Source organism: Lepidothrix coronata, unplaced genomic scaffold (genome assembly GCF_001604755.1).
Source record: "Lepidothrix coronata isolate B3197 unplaced genomic scaffold, Lepidothrix_coronata-1.0 Scaffold17, whole genome shotgun sequence".
NCBI lineage: Eukaryota > Metazoa > Chordata > Aves > Passeriformes > Pipridae > Lepidothrix > Lepidothrix coronata.
This window is the reverse complement of record NW_016690197.1, coordinates 9,761,302-9,772,303: the sequence shown is the minus strand read 5'-3', so window position 1 is coordinate 9,772,303 and position 11,002 is coordinate 9,761,302. Positions and strand designations below refer to the sequence as shown.

General features: G+C 50.5%; 1 protein-coding gene across 1 annotated transcript; it reads left to right on the top strand.

Annotated features, from left to right (window-relative positions):
* The first annotated feature begins 203 nt into the window (after positions 1–203).
* Positions 204–6,026, top strand: WNT8B (Wnt family member 8B). The gene is made up of 5 exons (XM_017806868.1): positions 204–254; positions 1,226–1,364; positions 2,736–2,861; positions 4,935–5,077; positions 5,469–6,026. Exons 1-5 carry the CDS (start codon positions 240–242, stop codon positions 6,024–6,026), a joined length of 981 nt encoding a protein of 326 aa, XP_017662357.1. The 5' UTR covers positions 204–239.
* Positions 6,027–11,002: the final 4,976 nt, after the last annotated feature.

Sequence of the window (11,002 nt, the reverse complement as noted above, 5' to 3'; positions counted from 1 at the left end):
CCAGTACAGCCTGGTTGAGGGGAGCAGGGTGGGGGGAAGGAGATGGCACCATCCTGTCTCTCAGGGAGCAGCAAGGGGAGATGAAGGAAAGACCAAAGGTGCCTGCAGCCAGGAGACAGGCAGACTTCAGGGGAGTGAGAGAAGGGCTCTGGGATGCCTGGCATTCCCCAGGCCCCTCCACCATCACCCCCTCCCTGCTGACACTGTCTCTGTCTTCCAGGTCAGTGAATAATTTCCTGATGACGGGCCCCAAGGTAAGAGAAATCCCTTTGATCTCTGTCCCTGATTCCACTAAACCCAGGGAGGGAGAGAGAGAGACAGGGGCTCCTCCTTACCCCTCCTCTCCACCCAGCCTTGGCCAGAGCTCCCCTCACACCCAGGTTTCCAGCAACAAGGCAGAGAGGGACCAGAAGGACCTGCTACAACTCCTTGAACTACATCAGGCCTAAGCAATACTGACCTGGGGTTCTTTTAAGCTAGTTGGGGCCAGATTCTGGAGATTTGTCTATTGATGCCAGCTGAAGCTCTTGGCTGTCATCTATTGCTTCCTGATGATCAGGTTGGCATTGGAACCCGCATTGATCCAGCTGGAAAGTACTTTCTGTAGGCCCTGTAAAACATACTTCCTCAAGGAGCACAATTAGAATTGCCAGGACTTTATTCAGTATTTTTGACCCCCCACATCCTTGCTCTCCTCTTTCAGAGGCTTTTTTTCCTAAACAGGACCAGTTGTAAAATTTACGCAGTTTTTGTTCTGGCTATTCCCCAGGAACACCTCCAGGCCCATCTAGCACTTTCTACAGCTCTCAATGCACTGGTGGAGCAACCCTGCCCCAAAGCACTGCTGTCTCCCCAGGGCTGTGGTGAAGAAGGAGGCAGGCTGAGGTACCTGCTGGCCTGGAGTTTCCTGATCTCTGAGCAGAAGGCTCTGCCTCCTCTCATGCTGGAGAGATAAGGGTTTTCCCATGGCAGAGGCTTGCTGGCACAACTCCCAGTGCGGTTAACAGCCAGGAGCTCAGCCTTCTTCCCCTGGGAGGCTCAGGCTCCAACCCAGCACAGCAGGAAATACCTTTGCTGATGCTGCTGGTGAGCTTCGCTTCCCAAGGAAGCCAAGCCTGGGAGACCTCCTCAGCTCTGTGTGTCTTGTCTCTGTAAGATGACATGCAGGTTATTTTCAGTTGAAAATACACATCATCCTTGTGCTGACCCACTGCTCTGCTCCCAGGCCTACCTCATCTACTCCAGCAGCGTGGCGGCCGGGGCGCAGAGTGGCATCGAGGAGTGCAAGTTCCAGTTTGCCTGGGACCGCTGGAACTGCCCTGAGAGGGCATTGCAGCTCTCCAGCCACGGTGGGCTGCGCAGCGGTAAGGAAAGCATTGGATACCACTACTGGGACCCCCTTACTACAGGTTAGAGCCCATGGCCCCCTCCTCTCTTCCCAAGTGCCTCCTTTACTTTCCCATTCCCATCTGGCACATGCCTCTCCCAGGAATCCCTCAGAGGGATCTTTCCAGAAGATCCCTTCACCCATCAGCTCCCACACACAGTGGGATCTAGCCTCAACACAAGGCAGCCTTTCAATGTCAGCATCACCTCCGGACCTGCCAAACCCCAGCTTGAGCAGGACAACTTGCACAAGGATGCCTTCCCACAAGGATGCACCGTCATGAGCTCCACATGGGCTGCTGGACACGCCATGCCTAGATGGTGTCCCAGGGTATCCCATGGAGGCTGAGAACTAGCACAGGCTAGTGGTGTGCCAAGCAGAGGGGTATGGCTAAAGAGAGTAGGAAAGAGTTCATCAGTGGTTGTGCTCTGGCCAAGAGACAAGAGAAAAGTCCTCTCACAGCTTCCAGATATCAGAATCCCCCTGGGCAGAATTCCAGCATCCTTGTCCTGGGCCACTGCAGGGCATGGGGCTGTGGTCATTGTCACTGTATCCCATTCCTTACCTGTTTGCAGGTCCCAGGAAATATTTCAGTGCATATCTGGCCCTCCAGACCTACATATGATGCTAGGCTGAGCTCATACCTGCCCTGTAGAGGCAAGACCTGGGTGTGGAAGGGAGCCTCAGGCCTCTGGAAAGACTGGTAGCAGATAAGGGACCAGGGCCCCAGGCAGAGGTGGACAGAGGTTTCAAAGTGGGGCCTTGAGGAGAGAATTGCAGGTCAAGTCCCACTCTGGGACCCAGAACAGGTCCCTGAATCATTCTTGTCAAGGCTATTTGCTCAGATCCACACCTTGCTGGTATTAAATGAAAGCCAAAGGCTCGGCGAAGTCAGCTGATGATCTCCACACTGATCCTGGTGGGTAGGTATGGTCACTGCTCAGAGCCCTTCCAGCAGAAGGTAAGGCTCGAGAAGGCTGTGGGGAAGGAGCTCTTTGACCCTTGGAGAGGGCCCATTCCCTCCAGTATTGGTGAAAACTGGGGGACATTTGGCCATCTGTGCTATATTGCCATTGCTGAGGTCCCAAAGGACAGCCACGTGCTATCTCATCCACACCCTTTGAAATGGCATGAGTCAGCCTGGATCAAATTTGAGACCTTCTGTCTTCATGCAGTTCAAGCCCAAACTAAGCTAATCTGACATGTAGGGCCTTCTTTCCACCCCACAAAGCCCTCCCCAAGCGGATCTCTTCCTACACAGACTCCTGCATGGCAGGAGTAATTTCTAACAGTGGTCTTGCTGTGAAATCCTTAGCACATCTGCTCTCTTTGTGTTCCCACTTGACAGCGAACAGAGAAACTGCCTTTGTCCATGCCATCAGCTCTGCAGGCGTCATGTACACACTGACCCGGAACTGCAGCCTCGGGGATTTTGACAACTGTGGCTGTGATGACTCCCGCAATGGACAACTGGGTAAGGAGAGACGAGCTGCTGCCCCTCACTCACGTACTAGGCAGCAGGAGAAGCTCTTCTCTCCACTGCTGAGGCATGCAGAAACACCTCCCCTTCCTGGTCCCCACACCTGGAAATAATGCCCAGAGCAGAGCTTTGCCTGGTTCAAACCAAAGTAACTCTGAGGAATTTGGAAGTAAGCAAACCAAAGTACCTCTGTGGAAGCTAACTGAGGCACCTCCAATTTACACCAGCTGAGGCCAAGCCCTTGATGCTTTCCATTACTTTCTAAATGACCAGGAAAGTAGAAGGGGTTGCAGTTTCCCTGGTTCAAATCAAGAACTCTATTCAAGCTGCTGGAGACAATGACAGTATCATATGGGCAGAGGAACGGATCCGATGCCATGCTTCTATGTGGCCGGTGTTGTTAGAGCAGTGCTGATCAGGGACCTCGAGGCTCCCAGACTCTGCAGGACCAGGGTGGCCCCAGAGCAGAATGACCAGGAGGGAAAGCAGGGTGGCACTCATAAACCTCTACAGTGTTTCTCAGCGTGGTAGGCACACAGGAGCACAACCAGGAGAACCACTGTGGCAGCACACAGCCTTCACACTGTTCATGTCACAGTGGTACCCAGGTCCTCGGCCACAAAGCACCCCTGAGTGTGGAACCCCAGGCTGCACCGCTCTAGCTCTCCACTCATCTTTCACAGAAAACACTGACATTTAGGTTTTTTGTTTTGAATGAAAAGAGGACAAATTCCAAATTATCAAAATCTTTTAAAAGCCATGCCCTGCCCAGCCAGTCAGTCAGTATATATTAGTTTATGACAACTCCTCTGGAGTGTCCAGTATTTAGTAATTTACTTTACTGGCTAATAGTTTTGAAAACAGCCACTGCTGCTTAGGTGTCCAAGGTTTGGGAATGCCTAACTCTAGCAGAGAAAGACTTTTGGGCAATGACGCACCAAATTTTATCTTCTCTGGAAAACCAAGTTAGCCATGCTGCATTTCCTTTCCCCCAAACATATCTGTTTTTCATGAAAATTTTCCATTGTGAATTAAAAGCTTGTAAGGCATAGGAAACTTTTCGGCTTGACCAAAACAGTGTGATTCAATTCAGCCGTTGCACTGAATCCAATTCGGTGAAAGGTTTCCATTCTCCCTTCAGTCCCAACTCTTGATTTGGACTTCGTCATCCACTGCAATTACCCGCCTCCCACGAAACACTCCTGCCTTTCCCTGGGAGAGGGGATGCCCTGGGGAAATCCGGGCAATGGCCAGGCCTTTCAAGAGAGGCACAAGGCCATTAAACCACAACTCCCAAGATGTACCGCTAAGGCATGTTAGGGTCAGAATGTTCCAGATTTCAAATCTTCATAAATAACTTGGCATTTTTCTCTAGGAGTAAAAGAAGCAAACCATGTGACGTTTTTCCAGTCAGCTGAGCTAAGTTATCAAGCTCCCACTCAGTTAGGAAAAGTACCCTCCACATATTTTTGTGCAGCTTTACAGTTCTGTACTGACTCCTTTGTTTCTTTATGATAACTGGAAAATCAGACCCTCCTAAGATGCCAAACATCATCCCAGAACTCTGGGTGTGCCAAAAAGAGTGCCTTCTCAATACATGTACGCCAGGCTTAGGCTGTTTCAGACAGAGGGGAATCTGTTCCCTCTGACCAGGATGCCTCTACCAGTTTGCTAATCCAAGTTAGCAAGGTGCTGTCCCTGCGAATCAGACTGAAGGAGCTCAAGTCAGGGTTTGAGAGAAGGTGATTAAAGACCCAAAGGCTTATCTGTATGGCTGCATGATAATTGACAGCTTCTGAATCCTGCTCTATAGAAAGCCTGGAGACCCCTGCATTTGTTGTACAGGACATAGCCCTTCCCTGCCTGCCTGCCTGAGCCACATACTATCCAGGCCTCAGTAGAAATGCTATGAGCTCAAGGGGAGGGAATCTGGGAGTATTGTGAGGTTAAAGACTGAATTTGCCCCACAGCCTCCATTCCCTCCCATCACTTCTGATATCACAGATCAAAAGCCAGGCAGGCAAGGGGCTGGTTCTCTGACAGCAAACATCTCATCTCCTCTCTTAGGGGGGCAAGGCTGGCTGTGGGGAGGCTGCAGCGATAACGTAGGCTTTGGGGAAGCCATTTCCAAGCAGTTTGTGGATGCCTTGGAGACCGGACAAGATGCTAGAGCTGCTATGAACCTGCATAACAATGAGGCGGGTAGAAAGGTGAGTTCTTCTCTCCCTCCAGACCTGACAGTGCATACCAGATTGGCTCTGGCCATCCACCTTGAAGAATTACAATTTGCTGTAGCTAAAAACACATGTCCAGAAGAAACAGCTTCTGGGAGGATGGCAGCAGTACAATGTGATGTGTGGTGTTTGCTCTAAGGTAGCAAAGCTTTGTGATTACAGCGATAATGGTTTCCCGCAGTCCTCTTTCTCCCAGTTCAAGGAGGAGAGTACTGTGAAGCAAATCTATGAGCTTCAGGGCTATGGCGCAGGGAGGGTTGATGGCAAACTCCTCCACAGGCCTGGAGCCATGTTTCTGCATGCATTGCAATATAGAAACAACCCTCTGGGCTTTTTCTTGAATTCCCTCTCTCTGCTCACTCCATAGGCAGTGAAAGGGACCATGAAGCGGACTTGCAAGTGCCACGGTGTGTCAGGGAGCTGCACCACCCAGACCTGCTGGCTGCAGTTGCCCGAGTTTCGGGAGGTGGGAACTTACCTCAAGGAGAGGTACCACAAAGCCCTGAAGGTAGACTTGCTGCAGGGGGCAGGGAACAGCGCTGCCAGCCGGGGTGCCATCGCTGAGACCTTCAGCTCCATCTCCAAGAAGGAACTAGTCCATTTAGAAGACTCTCCTGACTACTGTCTGGAGAACAAGACACTGGGGCTGCTGGGCACAGAGGGCAGGGAGTGCCTGAAGAGGGGCAAGGCACTCAGCAAGTGGGAGAAGCGGAGTTGCCGGCGGCTGTGTGGGGACTGCGGGCTGGCAGTGGAGGAGAGACGAGCTGAGATGGTGTCCAGCTGCAACTGCAAGTTCCACTGGTGCTGCGCTGTGCGGTGTGAGCAGTGCCGCAAACGGGTCACCAAGTACTTCTGTGTCCGCAAGGAGAAGCGGGAGCGGAGCGGAGGTGGCGGGGCCAGCCGCAAGCTCAAGAGAAAGCTCTGACTTGCTTCCACGGTCCTGTCTGCCCCTCTCCTCTCCTGCCCTCCCCATCAGCCCCCGGCACCACTTCTGTTTGGCATAGTTTTGTCTCATTCTCACTGCTGCCTCATGGGGGATTGGGCAAGGATAAAGAGCATTGTATGAATCCCCAGGTCTTGACCACACAGGGCATTAGTGCAGTGGGTGATGACTTCTGGGGATACCTTCAAGTGTTGAAAAAAACGAGGTGAGATTTGGTCTCTTCAACTCAGAGTCACTCTATCCAGTGTTTCTATCTGGTTTTATCTCTGAAAACACAGCGGGTGTCTTGGTGGTTCCTATGCTTTTGAGTTTGTTTGTTTGTTCCCCAAACAAGCACCAACTTTGGGCTTTTGAGTGAGATCAGCACTTAGGAAAGTACGAGGAAATTGACATGACACCAACGGAGTTGGGCAACTCGGAGCAGTTATCCCTAAATGAGAAGAGGCTTTTAGTACCCTAAAAAAATAAAGGTACTAAAATAAAGTTGTTATTGCCTAAGCCCTACACTATGAGGGAATAGAAAAGGCATGCAACTCCTTCTTGCAGAAAGCCAGCATCAAAGAGGCCCACAGCATCACTTCCCATCCTTTGACAGGTATCTCTCTAGTGCTTTACTTTGCATTTGAAATGGCAGCAGCAAGATTGAAGCTACTGCTTGGCCTGCCCATTAAACAGCTGTTCAAAAAAGGGGTCCCATCCCTCAGCTTTTACATGCCTTCTCTGTGTCTTCCAAGCCTTCAGATCTGGTCTCCCTTTTCACTCCAGCATTCCTGCCAAAGCCCCTGATTGATGCCACAAAGATGCCCTCACACTTATTTTTCCTGTCCCTTTTGCCTCCCAAATCTCTCCCAGAGGAGCTGCCAGCTGAGCCCGTTCCCCATCTCCTGGTGTACTTGCCAAGTACTCTTACCCTGTCAGCTAACTAACTAAATACTTCCTTGTAGTCTGAGAAAATAATGTCAGTTACTATTTAATGGTGGTGTAAATAGGAAAGTGAAGCACTTTGAAGTTTAATTTATTGCACAGTTACTGTGATGTACACATAACAGTTTTTCCTCTACTACTTATTGTATATATTCAATAGGCTAAGCAAGCAGCAGGAAGATTTGGTTGATGCGTCTCTGCTCCCTTGCTGTGGTTGGGATAGGGAGGTAAGAAGCTGCCAGCTGCAGCACCTGGGGAAGCTCACTGCACCATCACAGCGATCTTCCTGGGGCTGCGATGTTATGTCTTTGCTGTTTGAAGCATCCTTTAGCCATATGAGAAGCCAGCAGAGCTAAGTTACTGGCCGTTAGATCTGTCTTGTAGCCAATATTTGTAAACCAATAGCCAATGCAATAAATCAGTAGCCAAGTGCTTGCAAAATGCTTGTGTCTAAGTAGTTGGGTGTTCTTTCATCCCATTGCATCTGTGGGTGTTTGTAGTTTCAGTCCTGGAGACTAAAACCCATCTGCTTACCCATCTGTTGAGTCCAGGAAAACCTGATCAGTCCACTTCATGCAGCACAACCTTAGGTCCTACCAGGAGGGGAAAGGACATGCTCTCTTCTCGATCTTTCTTGAGGGTGCATCCAACTGTAATGCAGCTGCCAGAAGGAAATGGGATGGGAGGGGGCAGGCAGGAGCCCAGTTGCCCACTTCATAGCTCAGATATTAGAGACACTCAGTCTGTATGTGTCTCTTTGTTATCAAATAGCCCCTCCCTTCATTATCAAATACTTCATCGAGAGTGGGAATTTGGACCTAGGGCAAGCTGAGGTCTCACCAGAACAAGAGCATTCATGTCAACCAAGAATTTGGTCCTTCAAAAATTGCAAGAAACAATCTTGGCCCACTTTCAGGGAAAACCGAAACACTTCCACTTCACACACAAACCACCAGCTGCTTCTGCAGAGGTTTTTATTAATACAGCGACCCTGCCCTAGGTCTCTGTTGTATCTCCGTCAGCAGTTCCTCCATCTCCCCGTGGTAGAATTGCATCCTTGGGCAGGGGAGCAAAGAGAGGGCAAAAACCTCTTGCCCAGCAGGGAAAGCTCCAACACTGGCTGGCTCGAGGACTATGGTGAGGCAGAGAGAACAAAGGCAAGGCAGAGGAACAACTTCTACCCTCTTTTCCTTCTGTTCCTCCCTCCCATCCGTTCCACGGCCAGCTGGAAACACAGGAAAAGAAGACGTGGAAGCCGTTTCCCTTTTCCTCCCGCTCCTACCCTGTCTCTCCCCTGCTGACACTGCTGCCCCACACAGTTGCCCCGCGAGGGCCGTAGCACAGCCCGGGATGTGCCCGCTGGGCACAGTGAGGGCTGTTGGCGAGGGGGACATGCGGGGCACGGCCCGTGCCAGCCCCATCGCCACACGCTGCTTCCGCTGGGGGAAAACGGCGGCACCGCAGCTGCAAAATGTGCTGACCTCAGCAGCGGGTCCCCCCTCCCCGCGCAGGGAGCCCTCAGTGGTAAAGGCCCTGCTGCCATTGTGGGCAGGATTGGATGCTTCCATGTATTCATTTCGGTTTAATGAAGGCGCATTCCTCAGAGGAGAAATATTTACATTCAGCTTCCCAGGTGGTCACCTTCGCCCAGATGACACACAAACAGGCAGCCCCCCGCTCCCTTTTCCAATCCAAACCTCTTTAGAGGGCTCGGGAGGAGGGGAGAGAGGGGAGGGGGGCTGCTGGGGGAGCAGAATAGAGCAGGGAACAAAATGCTAATAAATCAGCCAGCCAGCCCTTTTCCCCTCCCCTCTGTGGAGTCAATGGAAAGTGTCATTTCACATGCTAATCCCCCTCCGATCTCTTTACAACACCTTTTCCGAAAAGTGTTTGGGAAAAGTCCTTGTGGCCCGTTTACAGCTCCCCGCCGCTTCAGATTCCTTCTTGTCTAAGGCCGCGGCCCCCGTGTGGGTCTCTCCCTCCAGCAGGGCTCCTTACAAAAAACATCTCAACAAAGACTTTGGAGTTCATCAGCCTCCCACTGAAATTCACAGCTGCTGAACAAACTAATCCCCTCTCTTGGCCTTTCTTCCTTTCAATGGGTTCTTGGCTTCAAAGACACTTTGGGAAAGGACTTTGTGGGGACTCACACTGCTCCCTCAATAGAAGTTAGTGCAAGCATTATCTTCAGAGCAAGTGGCTTTACAAACAAATACTGCCTAACAATCTCTGCCCCTCCAGCTCCCCCAAACACACACAAGCCTAGCCTGCAGACATGATGTTATCTGCGACAGGATTAGAGCTCTGTTCTCTGTGCCTAGGGATTCTTTCCTACTGCCTCCCACCGCCTGCCCCCCCAAATTCTTTGCCAACCCAAAAGCCTTCTCACCCAGCTGAAAATGGTTTCTCTAGTGCAGGGGTGCCCACATGGGAGGGGGCAAAGCAGAGGGGCCGCTGCCCATAGATCAAAAGCTGTTACCAGCCAGCAGAGATAGTGCTACAAATGGAGGAGCACTTTCCAGCAGGGTATGTGTAACATACCACACCAGGGCCACAGAAGCAGGGCTTCTCCCAGAAGCCTCTCCAACACTTTCAAGCCGGTCATCTCACTTCCCCTGCCTATTTCCCCTACCAAGAGCTTCAGGGATGGTGCTTGTAGTGGTAAACCTGAGCAAAAGTGAGCAACAGTGGGACAAAGGGGCAGGTGGGAAGGACTTGCAGCAAAGGCAGGATAAACAGCCAGTGTCTGCACAAGTCCTGGGTAGCAGGAGCCGTGCGTGCTGGAGGGAACTAAAATCAAATGCATCTGAGAAATACATGGAAAAATCTGTGCTTATTTCTCAGTGGTAGAAATGGCCTGAGTTAAAAAGAGCAAGGGGCTGGACTGCACAGGGTACTACAACTGGATCAAGAAAGGCAGAATTTAAGAAATGCCAGGCTTGTTAAATGATCTCAGAAGGCCAGGATTTTCCTTATATACTCATTAAGCAAATGTATGCCACCTGGGCTACCTGTGTTATGACCCCTTCTGATGCTGCACAAGTGTAGCCTTTGAAAAATCAGCTTGCATCTCCCTGGTGGGGGACAGTTCTTAGGCCAGGCTGCAAAAGCTCTTCAAGATTCCTTCACACCTCGTGTTTGCCTCTGCCAGCAGCAGAATTACAAAAGGCTGGTTGTCCTTGAATGCTGTGTCCCTGACTCTCATAAATCCCGGTCCCTTCCCAGCAACAAATCTTCGCCATCCAGTCTTTCTGAGCCTTTGCTTTCTCCTAAGTCGTCCAACCTCAGGCCAGGTAATATAGTCCTGCATATTTCAGAGTTTCATGTGTGCTGTCTGGCAGGCCTGTATATATACGAGCTAGCTGACAGCAAAAACAAAACAAAAAAATTGAGATTACATCAGAATTACTTTCTTTTATCAGAAGCTAGTTTGATTCCCCCTGACTTTATCTCAGTTCCAATGTTTCACTTCAGCCTTCTCACCTCCTTAAAAGCTTAAATGAAATCAGCTAATAGATTTGTAAGTTATTAACTAATGGTAAGAACTGACAATTCAATGGTATAAATTTCCTCACAGGTCCAATACTCATCCTTGTTTAAGCTGCATGGCTTCAGTGGTGTAACATTTATTTCCAGCAGGAGAGAATCTCATCAAGGGCTCTCTTTATTTACTGACATACTTCCAACTCTTGGTGTCAAGTGTGAAATCCCCAACGCTGCTGTGATTCCCCAAGAGAACATCAGCCAGTCTGGGGGCCTTCTTGTGTTTGATGCAGATGAACAGTCACGCTTGAGGCAGGGGATCTGGAGAAGATCAGTTCTCTGACCTTGCAGTCTTAGGGAGTAAGTAAGACCTGAGGTCTCACCACAACAGGATGGATGCTGCCCACATCAGCAGAGCCCAGAATCTGGTTTGCCCCCACACAGTTCTCAACTTCCCCTTCACCAAAGCTGAGAACTCAGCTCTCAGTGGGTGGCATGCAGACTGAGGAAGTCCCCTGCAGCCAGAGGTGACAAGTTTAAGAAAAAAAGCA

Coding starts and splice junctions, on each gene's coding strand:
- WNT8B (XM_017806868.1), top strand. Junction 2,862..4,934: donor CTCCCGCAATGGACAACTGG/GTAAGGAGAGAC, acceptor CTCCTCTCTTAG/GGGGGCAAGGCTGGCTGTGG. Junction 5,078..5,468: donor ACAATGAGGCGGGTAGAAAG/GTGAGTTCTTCT, acceptor CTCACTCCATAG/GCAGTGAAAGGGACCATGAA.